This window comes from Grampus griseus, assembly GCF_964374135.1.
Source record: "Grampus griseus genome assembly, chromosome: 5".
NCBI classification, from domain to species: Eukaryota; Metazoa; Chordata; class Mammalia; order Artiodactyla; family Delphinidae; genus Grampus; species Grampus griseus.
The window spans coordinates 11,859,909-11,875,651 of record NC_138998.1 but is presented as its reverse complement, the minus strand read 5'-3'; the positions used below and the strand labels follow the sequence as shown (position 1 = coordinate 11,875,651).

The window sequence follows — 15,743 nt, the reverse complement described above, 5'->3', positions numbered from 1 at the left end:
CGAAGCACGGGCTCTAGGTGCGCAGGCTTCAGTAGATGTGGCATGCGGGCTTCAGTAGTTTTGGCTCGCGGGCTCTACAGTGCAGGCTCAGTAGTTGTGACACACGGGCTTAGTTGCTCCGCGGCATGTGGGATCTTCCCGGACCGGGGCTCGAACCGGTGTCCCCTGCACTGGCAGGCAGATTCTTAACCACTGCACCACCAGGGAAGTCCCACAACACTTTTATTAAAATGCTTTTTATATAACATATGTGAAAAACATATGGCATTTCTTTATATGAAAGATATGGGCTAAAAAATAAATAAAACACAACTCAGATATAACTCTGATGCAACAAGCAAACGTAGCATGACTAATGTCAATAAAATGTACTGTAGGTACCTAGTGCATTTTATCCCAGAAAAGATATTCTAAGGACAAGTTTTGCATCCTTGTTTACCTCCTAGGAGTGGTTTAATAAACCAAAAGTGCTATAAATGTCTCCTAAATTATCTCAAACTGAAATTTTATTTCTAGGTGTAAATAAGGCCAGAATTAAAAAGACAAACAGCGTGAAGAGATGAAGCAGTGCAGCACAACCAGCAGGGAGTCATCTGCTACTGCTTTCATCCACCCTGGTTCCATTTCAGAAGGCTGTTCTCTCTGGGATCCCTTCAGAGAAACAAACAGGCAGTGGGGACCATGAGGACTTAAAACTCTACTGCAATCTCCTGATGATCTGTTGGATATTCATGAGGTGCAGAATGATTCCACCTTTAGGTTTTATTTCAGCTGTAATAATGAGTTATGAATAATTGATCTCTAGGTAATAAATTATTCAGGTAGGCACACAGTTTCCAAGGAATCCTGGAGAGGGTCTAGCTAATGGCATAAGATGGGTCAGAGGCAGCTGCCGAGGGGACATCCCACAATCACCCCACACAGCAGAGGCAGGGTAGTCAGGGCCTCCCAGCGGGGGCTTTTCAATGAGTGGGCCATATTAATGCCTTTTGAATTAGTATAAAGTGGAAGTCCCCACAGGGCACTCCACTGTCTCTCCAATGTATGAAACACTGAGCCCTGATCGCTTCATTCATCAGACCAGGATATTTGTTATCAGCTGAGTACAACCTCTGCTGCTGAAACTAGTGCTGAACTGAAAAACTGTGTATGTGTGTGAACACACACACACATACATATATATACACTTGTGTGTTTATGTGTATATATACACATATACATAGTTTTTGTGTTGATGTACATATATACAAAGATATACATACACACAGGAAGTTTTTATGATTGTGCAGGGCTAGCAAAATAATGCTAAAATAAACTTTACCTGGAGGAAATTATCTACTGTTCTTGGTCTTCAAAACCTGTTGAATATACCTTACCCCTTCTGAGCTCAAAACTCAACCTCTTTAAAGATAGTAAGGCTTACTTCAGGTTTGTGTCAAGTCCCATCCTTATCAAATATCCAAATGCTTTACTTCCTAAGTAATGTTAAACTGCCTTGCAAATAACATCTGTCATTGGACCTTCTTATAATTTTCATTTCTAAAACAATTCTAAAAATAACAGAAATTATTTAGAGCTCAATAATCATTGTACTGAAATATCTTTCAAAGAGCACGTGAAATAAAAGCAGCTGATCAACAAACTGCAAATCTAATTACTGTAAAAACTGCATTGGCTGATCTTGCCCCCAAACCCACAATATCTGTACTTGTGTGAGGCCCATGAGATGCAAGACGTAGGGAGACAAGGGAGAGAAGAAATGAAGGGCTGCCAATCTTCCTCAAATCTCTCCTGAGGGAAGGCAGATGTAGCTACATTAGGTTTTTAGAGGTTTCTCCAAACTCAAACTAATAGAGAAGTGGAAACATCAATCAAACTTTAATTAAAATGCTGAGTGCCAACTGCATATGGGAAGTTGAGCAAACTAACACCTGAACACATTCTAATCAAAGTTGCAATATTCCAAATTTTCTACTCTTAGAAATTTGGAAACCTAAATATATGAATTTAACCTTCCTTCCTCACTTGCTCAATAAAGGTCATGAAAAAACAAAGCCTATGATTTTTCTCTGATCTGAAAACAAGAAGATTGATCGGTCTGAACCCAAAGATTAAAAAGCAACATTAAGCTTAAGCTACCAAATTTCCTATTGATTATCACGAGCAGCTACAAAATCAACCAGTTTAACAACCTTAGAGGTTTCATACATCATGGTCCAAGGTTCATATTCCCTAAACACATTTATTAAGGTGTAATTGGCACTGATACACTGCACATATTTAAGGTATATAATCCGATAAATTTTGACATACGGATATGCCCAGGAAACCATCTCCACAATCATGACAATGAGCATGCACATCAGCTCCAAAAGTTTCCTCATGCCCAGGGTTTGCTTTTTCAATAACTAAAATTTGGGGTGGATTTTTCACATGATTACTAAATAGTAGCACTGCTATCCTATTAAGTATGTTCTACAACATGTCAAAGGTTTCATAACTGTTCATTCATACTTACAATGATCAGGTAACAGGGGCTATGAAAGCAGCTGAGAAATAAAAAGTGATTGTATCCCTGTTAAACTATGGAACAGAAATTCAATTTCATAGTATTTTAAAGCAATGAGGTCACATAATATTAACTGCTTATTTTTAATACTATATGAAATTATACAATGCAATATAAATTGTATTATTTATACAATTTATACAATTGTAGTGTAGTACACAAGCTACTTTTAGAAATCTTTGGTATTAACTATATCTATTGATATTTCCCATATAAATTTACAAATCACTAGTTCTAGAAATGAAGCTTAGGAATAACTGACCAAGAAGCTAATAGTAACATAAGCGTTATTGTTTTTCTCCCTTGTTGACTTTTAAGTCACCTACGTCATGCTAAGTTCACTATTTAGATATGGATGTCATGGCAACCAAACTTTTTTTTTTTTTTTGCGGTGCACGGTCCTCTCACTGCTGTGGCCTCTCCCGTTGCGGAGTACAGGCTCTGGACGCACAGCCTCAACGGCCATGGCTCACGGGCCTAGCTGCTCCATGGCATGTGGGATCTTCCTGGACCAGGGCACGAACCCATGTCCCCTGCATTGGCAGGCGGACTCTCAACCACCGCGCCACCAGGGAAGCCCAACCAAACTTTTTCCCCAGGAAAATCTGCTCAAAAGTAACAAAGTAAGCCATAAACTAATTTTAACCTGAGAGTTTTCTGCCTTCTCATTTCTTTGACGATTAACTTATAGATGAATCTCATTTTCCAAGTTATTTAAAGGTGGATGGTATCACAACTCAAATTTTCAGCTCAAAATATTAGAAAGGTGGGTACTAGCCAAAACTGCCCATACCTCCTCCCAGGTCAATGCATGTGTCAAAAAAGGAAGTGGACCAGTTCAGAAGGGAAAGGACTGGGAAAAGAAGATGCCCCTCAGATGGTCCTGCAGGAACAATTGACAGTACAGGGAACTGCCCACTGTGTGGCAGGCCCAGCACTGGTTGGCTTGTCCCGCCAAAAGCTGTTGGAGGAAAGGATCTCCCAAGAAGGCCGCTTGAATAGAACCAAGAACAAGAAGGGCTAGTTACAAATTATACTCAACGGTGTCATGCTTGCTTTAGCATCAGGAAACTAAAGTTACCCCGGAAAATATTGGATTTGGTCATCGAGGTTCCTGTGGAATCTATCAAAAATCACCTCAGTCTTTGCTATAACACATCTTGCCAGAAAAAAAGTCCTTTATTTGTTAGGGGATAAAAACTTGAACTGTCCTATGCCCATAAAGTTTTGTTCTTGCATTTTGTACATTCATCCTTAAAGTATTTTATTTATTGAATAAATGAGACAAAAATCACATTTAAAGTAATAGGCTTACACAAATCTCTTGTTTTTAAAACTTGGGGTAGTCAACAATGACAATGTTAAAGGACCAGCATATCCAATTACATTTAAAAATTATTTACTAAAATCGCTTAGATATTCCTCCCCCCATCTCATACACTTATGAAGAATAACATTCCTTATTTCCTGGGGGTATTATTCAGTGTTAGCAAAACCATTAGCTTCCCTACTCACAAATCCACCAAAACAATACATTGGAAGAATAGAGTGGGATAAGGAAAGAATTTAAACAACCAGTCTGAAAATCTAATAAATATACTATAGTAATTTATCTACACTCTTCTCCTGTCAACAGTCGTATTTTAAATAAATCACTTTTGTTTTCTTTCAAACAATAGTAATGTAAGAAAAAAGCATTTTAAAAAAGGCTTTTTGTGTGCTGTTGTCTTCCTTCTAAATGCTTCTTGGTGATTCAGTCTTCAAGCAGGCTTGTTTGGCCCCCTGCCCAAGACAAAATGAAATGGAGGGTTTCCCTGCATCCTACTCATCCTAAAATATTTTATTTATTAGTCATCTCTCATCCGTAAATATTAAAAACTAGATAAAAAGCTCATTGATTCTTTTATGCTAATACATGCAGCAAAGCAGCCTCAGGAAGATGTAAATCATTTACCCCAGAACGTCAACCTCATTACCATGATTGAGGTAAGTCAGTGTGCAACCTGCCTTCTCTTCTCTCCTTTTCCCTTCCAGCTCCCAACCCTTACATGTTGCAAAACTGCCAGAAGCTCAGAGGCTTGAGTTACTGCAAACCAAGAACTGGCAAAGCCCAAAGTGAAGTCTAAGTTCAAACTTACCCTGTCCAGATTTACCTAGGTGGAACCTACACACAATATCCTCCAGAACATGAACTACTTTAAAAGAGATTTTAAGATGCACTCATAAGCTCTATTAAAAGACTGAAGATTTTAAGGGGAAAAAGACATGATCACTACAATTAAAAAAATGAAGAGAACTGTATTTTCTGGTAGGGAAAAATAGAAAGAAATCATTAGTTTCCTCCAAATTGTCTTCATAACTCTCCACTGCATAAACCACTGAATCCTATTAAATTAACTCAACCCACTCAATAACCCAATTCTACCATCACAGATACACACTAGGGAGAACTCCTGTTAATACTATAGATATAACAGCTTTAATAAGAGTGCAGAGAACAGGCTCAAAGCTGGACTCATTAAATCTACTGTTTTATTTAGAATGACTCAAAACTGAAAGTAAGGATATGTTAAAATAATTAAGTAAATCAGACAGAAAATCCATAAATAGGTGTTAGTAGGTGCATTGGTGTTAGCAGGTGCAAAATATAAACAGTAGCTTTGCTGAAGGCTATCTGCTATTAAATAGCAGAAATTACTGTCACATTCTGAGTCACTGAAAGCTGTTTCAAATATTATAAAAATCTATGCATTCTAGTTAAGAACTATTACTCATTTTTAATTATTTTTGACACTGGCAGGCTACTATAATCAATTTATTAATTCTCTAAGAGGAAATAATGTCCTTTTTTGTAAACAGTGAAAACCTATACACAGAAAGGGAGGCTTTTTAGTTTATTCCTTATAATATGAAAACTGACTTCTCCATTTCTCAATGTGTCAGAAATAAACTTGAAAATGGAGGAAGTCCTTTTTCTCTAATTACAACTGAGCATCTGAGCAAATGTGGCCATAATCCATAACTGGCTCAAATATTCTTCAACTGAGTGCACAGAATGCCCATCACTTCTCAGTGACTGAAGCTCAGTTATTCATTAGTTTTCCAGACTTAAACCATTGACAGAAAGGATATGATGAAACAATCATTACATCAAATCTCTGAGGATGCAAAAAGGCACAATAGTATTTTACTTCTACTTCAGAGAGTACCAGAATCTACCTAGCCAACAAGAAGGAGCTAAATGATATTAAAGCCATATGGTGGACTATTATGCAGGCATATTATATGATGCTTTTAAGAATATTCGATAAGATGGGAAAATACTTATATTTTAGTGTTTCCAAAAAAAGATGCAAAATTATATATACACTGAATGGAAATGTGTTCTCCCATCCTTTTGCCTAGTTCAGTGGTCCTCAAACTGCAGTTCTCAGGCCAGCAGCAACAGCTGTTAGAAATGCAAATTCTCAGACCCCACCGAGACTTGCTAAACCAGGAAGTTTGGGAGTAGAGCCCAGCAATCTGTGTTTTAACCTGCCTTCCAGTTCTGATGCCCAATAACGCGTGAAAACCACTGGCTAGTTCTTAATCATTCTTGAGGTCTCAGCTGAAACGGCATGTTCTCAGGGAGGCCTTGCCTCACCAAAGCTCATCCTGCCATCTTAGGTCTGTTGTACCTACAGCAACCAAGACTTTTCTTTCACAATACTTAATGGCAGTTTGTAATTATTTGCTTTTATGATCATACAATAAGTGATTTTCTCTCCCACTAAAGCAGATACTCTCAAGCCTAGCTATACATTCAAATCACCTGGAAGCTCTCAAAAATCCAGATGCCTGGGGTGTGGCCCAGTTAAAACAGAACGTATTGGGGTGTGACTCAAAGGTGTATTTTTAATATTGTTATTTTACTGTTCAGCCACAATTGAGAACCACCCAAATCAAGCTCCTTAGAGAGCAAGTGACCAGAAAATGGGGACCAGATTCGTTGAATGAATATGTGAAGTTTCTTCTACTTTTATTATGTGGATTTTTTTCAAGCTTGCACATGGTATAAAATTCCAAATGTACAAAAAGTGTTGAATGAAAAGCAAGTCTCCTTCACTCCTCGTCCTCAATCTCTGAGGCAACCACCATGACCAATGCCATATGTTTCCTTGAAGATTAAATAAATGTCTGTCAGTGCTTACAGAAAAGATCAGAAGTTGGGTGGCAGGATTACAGATCATTTTCCTGCTTTACGCACACCTGCACTTTTTGTAAAACATGCGCACATTACCTTCAATATTGGAAAAGGAGGTAGCCTAGGGTTACCTGTATGTACGTGCCTCTGGAGCTGTTCAGCAGACACACACTGGCGCTGAGGGTCCCCAGGAAAACAGTCACTTGGAACGATATTCTCTGCTATGAAGAAGAGACCCTTTATCTGGCTAATCAAATAACTGTCTAAATTGTTCCACCTATTTTGTTTTAGTTATATTTTCACTTCTGATTAGATATTCAGCTTCTCCAGACTCACACCAGAAAATGGTAGAAAGGTACATGAAAGGAGATACTCACTCATTCTAGGCCCAGAATTAAGAAGTGGCATCATGATTTATAGATTCATCTTAACTGAATTTGGTTAATATAAGCCCCTCACCAAGACTGACCATCTCGAAGTATATTAAGATGAAAAGCTGAGGAATGGATCCTAATGTGGTGGCTTAACCATGGCTCTGTCCTTCAAAAGCCCTGACTCCCACCGCCCCACCCCTGTTGGTGGCTACTGCTCAACACAACACTTTGGAAATGGGCCGTAGGCCTGAGGTGTCCTCAGAAGGGACTGGGCTAAGGAGAGCCATTTCGCTTTACAATAAAGGACCCAGACTGTTGTGGGGTTTTTTATTACCTCTTTATAACTTTTCACCTCCTTCACTCTTAAGGTCTAAGGCCACTCCTCTCTTGCTGTCAGTGTGATTAATTCTATCAGCAGCCCCCAAACCCCTCTCCTCCATATTGTCTCCATGGCTGGGTGGGAAATCTGCTTGTTAGGACTTTTGAAAATCCACCCTAATACAGGCCCAAGAGCTCTCCTGGGACGCAGGGTCCTTAGGCCTCAGTGTGTGGGCTTGAGGACACTTCTCTAAGGAATTGATAGCCTTTCCTATTTAAGATCCTCATGCTGGGAAGAAATGTCCTGTGGAGAGAGAAAGCATTTCCATGTTAACCATGTTGACTATATGTAGGCAAAGACCAAAGTGTAGGTGCACAGTTAAGGGGGGAAATATTTAGATATTACATGGACAGAACCAAGGGGGGAAAGAATGAAAGCTCTTACATAATGTACAGATACCAGTAAGATAACGACTGTATGTAGCTAAAAGAGAGCTGGGCAGTGGCCATTCCAACACCTCTAAGAGCAACCTGCCACACAGATGCTAAAGCACTGCACTGGCTGCTGGTTGTTTTATGTATGTTAATTCTGCCTCTCTTCTAGACTGGAAGTTCCTAAGGGCCAAGCCTTGTATCCTATTGCTTCAGTTTCCTCTCTGGTACTCAGCCCAAAGCAAAGGTTTATTACATAAATTGTATTAAATACTTGAGTTGACAAACTAAAAGACTAGAGCAGAAAATCAACTTCACATAATAATGTCACTGTATCTTAAGTGTGATGAAATTTTTTTAAAACCAGCATCCTATGCTGATAAGATTCATGTTGAAGTTCACCAACTATGGCCATGATTAATTGTGTATTTTAATCATGTACAAATAATCATATAATTCAGGGTAAGCCTATTTCCTTAACATCTCTTTTCTATTAAATTACACACAGTATGCTAAGGGCCAAAGTAACTTACTAGCTTATCAAAATCTTGTAGGTTTGCTTAACAAAAAATTGACAGCTTACATATATATGGAATCTAAAAAAACCCAAAAAATGGTCATGAAGAACCTAGGGGCAAGACAGGAATAAAGACGCAGACCTACTAGAGAATGGACTTGAGGACACAGGGAGGGGGTAGGGTAAGCTGGGTCAAAGAGAGAGTGATAGTGTATATATGGACATATGTACACTACCAAATGTAAAACAGATAGCTAGTGGGAAGCAGTCGCATAGCACAGGGAGATCAGCTCAGTGCTTTGTGACCACCTAGAAGGGTGGGATAGGGAGGGTGGGAGGGAGGGAGCTGCAACAGGGAAGAGATATGGGGATATATGTATATGTATAACTGATACACTTTGTTATAAAGTAGAAACTAACACACCACTGTAAAGCAATTATATGCCAATAAAAATGTTTTAAAAAAACCTGACAGCTTAACAAAAATATAAAATTATGAGCTAGAATTAGGATAATCTTTAGGAATATGAGTTAACATTATCACACCTTCAACATCCATTAGTCCAGAGTTTCCATAATTATGAAAGAAAATATTCCCAAATACTGTTTTATGAATTTCATGACACAGAATATAATAAAGTAAAAACCTCTATCTCATTCACTAATCATTTTAAGCTTAATTTTATTCTACTGTGATAACTAAAAAAAGAATACCAGATATATATATTTTTTTTAATTAATTAATTAATTTATTTATTTATGGCTGTGTTGGGTCTTCATTTCTGTGCGAGGGCTTTCTCTAGTTGCGGCGAGCGGGGGCCACTCTTCATCGCGGTGCGCGGGCCTCTCACTATCGCGGCCTCCGTTGTTGTGGAGCACAGGCTCCAGACGCGCAGGCTCAGCAGTTGTGGCTCACAGGCCCAGTTGCTCCACGGCATGTGGGATCTTCCCAGACCAGGGCTCGAACCCGTGTCCTCTGCATTGGCAAGCAGATTCTCAACCACTGTGCCACCAGGGAAGCCCCAGATATTTTTATGCCAAAAAAAAAAACCCCTCTCGAAACATACATTAATCAAGTGTAATGCCTGTGGCCTTTTTTTTTTAATTCCATAGCGAATGCAGAAAGTCAATAAAAATGCAAAGGAATATGGTATTTACATTGTAATTAAAATTCACAACATCATAGTATATGAAAAATGTCGATGGTAGAGTGGTGCCCTCAAGTGGCACAGTGATAAATTGCAACTAACGGGAAAGTTCTTTGATTAATTAAATCTAAAGTGCATATCGCCTGGACCTAGAGTTCACAGAGGCTGGTAACAAGTGTCCTACAGACCAGCTGGGGCTCACGGTCTACCTAAGTCCCTCCTTTAACAAGGGTACCACGGGGTAGTCTGGCATGTAAAGGTACCATACACTTTCCTTATTATCTCAGAAGGTTAGGGGTGTGTCTGCAAAACGTGAAGAGAATCAGATCTACTCTGATCTGTTAAGGGAGCAGCATTCATAACATTACAGAAATCTTTTTAGAAGGTATTTTCTATCCAGCCCTTAACCAATTTCCTATGTTTATGGCCTAGTATGTAAAGCAGAATTTAAAACCTTATCTAACCAAATTGCTTGAAGAAAGGGTGGTACTTGTTGATGTGCTTTGATCACAAACCAAAGGTTCACCTGTCAACACTCTCAGGAAAGGATCCTAAAAATATGAGTTTAGTTTCCTGCCTCTGTATATGCATTAAACACAACAACCGCTGATGAGCTGCTGCCTTACACAGCTAAAAGGTCAACATTCTGAGGACAAGTTTCCTTCCGACAGCCATAGAGATATGAAAGAAGAGATATGAAAGAAGAGATGGCAACAGAAGCGTTACAATCTCAAGAAAGATCCTAGAAGAAGGTTTTAAAATCACATACCTGACACCACATTGCTTTGCTTGGGAGACTTTCCTCTCTTAAAAGTGTAATGTAAAAAGAAAAGCTTCCATTTAGTAGAGAGTTCCAGTTGCAGTTATTGGGTGGTGTCTAAGAAAACTGAAGCTCAGATTAGGAACCTGCATAACCTTAATCTCAGTTAAGAACAAGACTGGCTTTACTTCCTGACCTGTTCACTTCAAAGCCTGTGGTCTTAACCCGTGACACTGTACTGCCTTCCTTTGAGCATTCTAAGATTTTGTGAGCAGCCATATCCATGATTCTTCATGATTTCAGCAGTTCTAAAAGTCAAACGTCTACAAAAGTAGGCAGGTAGTGGAAAGGTGTAAGAAACGGTGAGGAGTGGCGGGAACGTGGTGAATCGGAGCAGAGTCCAGGGTCTGCCTAAAGAGGGCCGCTGCCTGCAGCTCCAGCCCACACTGGCTACACAGGCGGCAGTGTTAGCAAATATTTTGATTTTTTTCAAGAGAAGATGAAAAGCTCAATTTTATGAAAGCGACCCATTTTTAAATACTGGCAACTAATTTAGATTTAAAAAGAAACAACTCTGCAAGCCAAACAAAAGACATCTGAAAGTTGAATGTGACCAGTACGTAATATGTTGTAGAGATTCTGATGATGAATGATTCCTGTCCAAGAGATTTTAGACTAGACCTTTGGTATCAAATGATTTGTCAATTATCCTCACTATTGAATTTACTCTACAAACCTAGGCTTCGTCTGCCATCTTCAGCTCAAGTCATACGTCCTAAGATGAGTTCAGGTACAGTGAAGGTCACTAACAAATCACTTCCCATTCAACAGGCCCCAGCCCCCTCATCCCTCTCATTCTCCTCCCGCCTCCCTACACACACACACACACACACACACACACACACACACACACACACACCCACCCCCATCACCTCAAGTCTGAAACTTTCAAGTTTGGTCTTCGACATCTCATGTCACATCCCTTTAATCAACTTTTTTTTCCTATTCTCTTAAATTCTTCACATTCCTCATTAGTTGAAGAAACCAAAATTGGATACATTCTTTACATTATGATTTTTATAACTCTTGGGTCAGATTTAGGCCTTACTCTTAATGTTTCCATAAAGGGTCTCTAGTAATTTTCATAAATTTATCATCCTGTTCTAAACAGCTGGAAGAGTATACCTCTAGGATTTAAGGTAAAAATTTATTTTTTGGTAGAAGTCATAAAGCATGTTCAGGACACCAGAAAAGTGCCCAGCATTATTCCCATTCTTCACACAGGAATTTATCAAAAATTATGAAGTCTAGATAACTACTTTTTAAAATTCTGGACACAGAGACCATTTAAAAGGCTGATTTTTAAATAAAATAGTAGCATCAGTAACATTTGCTTTTATAGTTCCTATGACATATTAAGAAGTAGAAAAGTTTATCACACTGATTTTAAGTCCACAGTCCTATGGGCAAAAGCTGGAACAATTTAGAGTAGCCTCAAAACCTCTGAATGAAAGAGTAGATTATGGGATGGAAATCTGTTCTTCTCAAGGGCTGATTTCTTGTATCACTCTTCCTTCTCCCTTCTCTTCCTCCTGTGTTTGACGTACAAGTTTCTTATCCTAACTTCAGTTCCAACTAACTTTTCACTGCAGCACATTCAAACAACTTTAAGCTAAAAATGAAGATTCATCCTTATTTGTAAGAGATGTACTGTCCAACAACATTAGAGTTTTTCTCTACCATGGAAGTTTATAGGGTTTGATTAAAATCAAAGGAAAGGAAGTAACAAGAGGGTCATCAATATAAGATAATTTTAGATGGGAGCCCCTGTGTGGTTTAAATGTCTAATTTGAGGGCTGTATGACTACAGACTTTGAAAACCTCCTCCATGGGAAAAAGCCATGCAAAGTCAATACCGTATTTCCTTCAGTACACTCTATTCACCTCAAATGTGAATTACCATCGATTTGTATTTCCTAACATTTCTAAAAATGCAGTCATTATAAACAATTCTTATTTTCTCATTCAAGTCCCAATCAAGTTAAGTGGAAGCAAGGCTGTAATTGAGACTTTGGTATGCATAAAAATCTTACTTTCACATAATCTACCCCATTTCCCTACTCTAGGTCACTTGGGTACTTCACTCACCTTCTGAAATGCCTTTAAAAATCTCATCTGAAGACATCATTCAAGGAGATTTTCTATCTCTTACTAAATTCTTACTTTAATGCAAAAAGCAAAGTAAACAGTACTCCGTGTTTTTAATCAGCTAAGAGCTGCACACACACAGCAGCCAACTCAAGATTTGCATTAAGTATTTTTTACTTACAATTCCTCTCCTTGTTTGGCTTTCTTGTCTGACACTAGATAGACGGTTCCAAAAGTTCCACTGCCAAGTTTCTGTTGAAGCGTGTATCTTCTTGCGATCAAGGGCTTTGGACATGTGGAAACAGCTATTGATCCACTCACACACTTAGCAGTCTCTCGGAATTTCAGCATTGATCCAAACAAGAGAGAACTGTTTGTTTGCTTATCGAAACTCAACATGCAAGTCTCCTAGGAGATGGTCAAATGCATCCGAGTAGTGTCGGTCAATGCCTTAAAGAGGAAAAATCCAGTGGTGAGGTCTAATGCGTGCTGAACTATTCCTAACAAAAAGTGTAAGTTTCTGACACTGATACCTGTACCTTGATTAGTGGACTGAACAACCCAATACTGGTTAACCTTAATTGAGAAAATGTTAAAAGGTAGAGATACTGCAGATTCCAATAGAAGGCAGTCTTTCACAAAAACAGAGACTGCCCTCAGGCAACTAAATTTGGCAAAACTGAGTAACAGTCAAATTTCCCCAAGTTCTGAGATGTATATATGTTTTCCAATCAATAATCTGTTTAAGACTTTATACTCCCTACCTACTTTTTAAAAAACATCCAAGTACAAGAACTTTATAATTTCCTAAAATCTACATATCTGCATCAAGCTTTATGTATTCTTTCTTCCCACCTTATGTCTATTTTGATTAATAAATGGTGAGTTAGGATTAAACCAGAAATTAGCATGTTGCTGGTTTCTTTCGATTTTTTTTTTCTGTGGACTTTAAACCATGATATTTGAATTTATTAGATGTGAAGAGGGATATGGATTCGAAATTAATTTTTTTCCCATCCTAAGCAAATTCTGATCCAATGTCTTAAGTTTTTTTATTATGCACACTGTGTATAGAGTAATCTCCCTGGATTGGAAACAAGAAGTGTCACAAATGCAGTTCAAATCTAAAATTGTATTTTAATGTTAGCTGAACATAAATTTGTTATAGGTAAATCTGTAATTCCTCAAAAAGCTATAAATGTACAGCGGAATTATGAAAGGCAGGACTGTTTCATATGAGTATGTGTATGGTAAAATCACTTTTATTTCATCAAAATGTAAAATGTTTTGTTAGTAATTATGAAAAGTGGGTTTTATTTTAAATCTATAAGAAAAACATGATTTTAATAACTAATGAGAACAGACTGTGTAGTACAGGGAACTCTATTCAGTGCTCTGTGGTGGCCTAAATGGGAAGGAAGAGGGGATATATGTACACGTGTGGCTGATTCACTTTGCTGTACAGCAGAAACTAACACAACATTGTAAAGCAACTATACTGCAATGAAAAAAACAAGGAAAGAAAACATGATTTTAAATTGAAGACTGTGCTCTGGAGTCAGGTCAGTCCATATTCAACAATTCCAAAGCTATAAGACAAAAACCTATTGTGCATAATGACAAAACAAGATGCTATCTGTGTACTTTGGGGTACATGGCCAGCGGACTTCATCATGGTGGTGGCCAATTACAAATATCCTTGGAACAGAACATAAACAAGGAAATGTCTATTTACAGCATTTCCCTTCTTGAAATAATGTATTAATCAGTTAAGTTTCACCTAATGCCAGTGAGAAGGAAAACTAGTAATCAGAGAAGGAAGGAAAGGAAGGAGGGAGGGAAAAACCAAATCACCTAAGTGGCTATGTGATCACGACAATACTAAAACATCAGCATTGGGTTGGAACTTCAGAGCTGGGGCCCATACCTCAAAATGCCTGAATTATGTGGGATTATCAATATTACAGAAATTAGTGAAATCTACTGCTGAAAAAACAACTGGAGAGCAGGGCTCCCAATGTGTCTTTGTGTGCTTCCTCCGATCACATAAAAGTGATGCTTTCTGGCCAAATTAAGCTGTTAAAAAAAATGTATGGACTCATGGCCTTTTCAAATGTAAAGGACACTTTCAGTAATCCTCCTTACTGGAGATAAAGGTCCCTGTCTAGGGAAAGTCAGAATAGTTCTGAGAAGTCCAATTTTCCAGGGGCTCTCATTTGTAAATGAGCGTTTAAGCCCAGCAGTGTCTAAGCAATGTGGCAAGGCTACAGAGTACCTCGGGACTAGGCTCCCTCTGGCCCAGCCTCCCAGTAGCAGCCCGGCCGCCCCCTCCCCAGACCACTCAGTCTCCTCTGTGCGACCACAGAGCCACCCGAGAACTGGTAAGCGTCCACTCGCCCCCACCTCACAGAGGTTGTAAAGGAACCTGAGCGCAAGGAACACGCCTTCTTTATCTCTGGGTCCTCGGTGCCTGGCACACAGTAGGTTTTCAGTAAACTCTGTTAAGGCAGATAAGCGTCCAGCAGACCAGCTTGCTGCCCAAGGGGGGCGGGGGGGGTATGTGGTGGGAAAGGGAGAGACGGTTCACAAAGCTGCACGTTGACCCTTAGTGGGGGAACTGTGGGGCTGGGGGCACAGACAGGGAAGGACAGTGTTTACCAGTCTCCTCCTAGGTAACAACAAGAGGAAGCAGATCTGACACCGGATTCTGCTAAAGTAGGAATCTAACCTTAAAGGTAAACCTTAACCCCAAGGTTAAAAGAATAATTCCTTGCCTCAAGTATTTTAAATTTACATTTTCGCAAAGCGGGTTAACACAAACGGAGGAGGCACAAGCCACACATCCTCCCGGGACCGGAGCAGGTCCGGGAGGTAAGAGCCGAGGGAAGTGAGGAGGCGTGGGCTCGGAGGCCCGGAGAGGCGGCCCTGAAACCATGACCTTCCCGGCGCCGGGAGCCCACGAGCCCCGAGGAGCCTCCGCGTACCTTTTCGGGTGAAGGCCGAAGGGTGGTAGCACCGCGCGCGCCCAAGGGCCAGCCAGTAACCCGGACGCCGGAAGAGGCGCCTCACATTCTTGCAGCGGGGCCAGCGAAACTCGGGACCTAGGTTGCCAGGGAGACGGCGCGGGGCGTGCCGGGAAGTCGAGCGCGGCCGCTGGGCGCCGTTGCCAGGGAGACGGCGCGGGGCACGCCGGGAAGTCGGGGAGGTGGCCCTTAGCGGGTCACGGAAGCGGAAGTGTACGCTGACCAAGGTGGGCGGGGAAAAGGAGGCCGGCCCAGCAGGCCTCGCTGCCCT

The 15,743-nt window shown here is 39.9% G+C and overlaps 1 protein-coding gene across 1 annotated transcript in view; it reads right to left on the bottom strand.

Annotated features, from left to right (window-relative positions):
- The window catches only part of NEK11 (NIMA related kinase 11), a gene marked incomplete at its 3' end in the record, with an annotated part of 108,896 nt that extends 93,332 nt beyond the window's left edge, over positions 1-15,564 (bottom strand). Inside the window, 2 exon segments of the mRNA XM_082654641.1 lie at positions 12,631-12,899; positions 15,434-15,564. Of these exon segments, the coding sequence (XP_082510767.1) occupies positions 12,631-12,848 (218 nt within the window). The 5' untranslated portion in view covers positions 12,849-12,899; positions 15,434-15,564.
- Between the last annotated feature and the right edge of the window lie 179 nt (positions 15,565-15,743).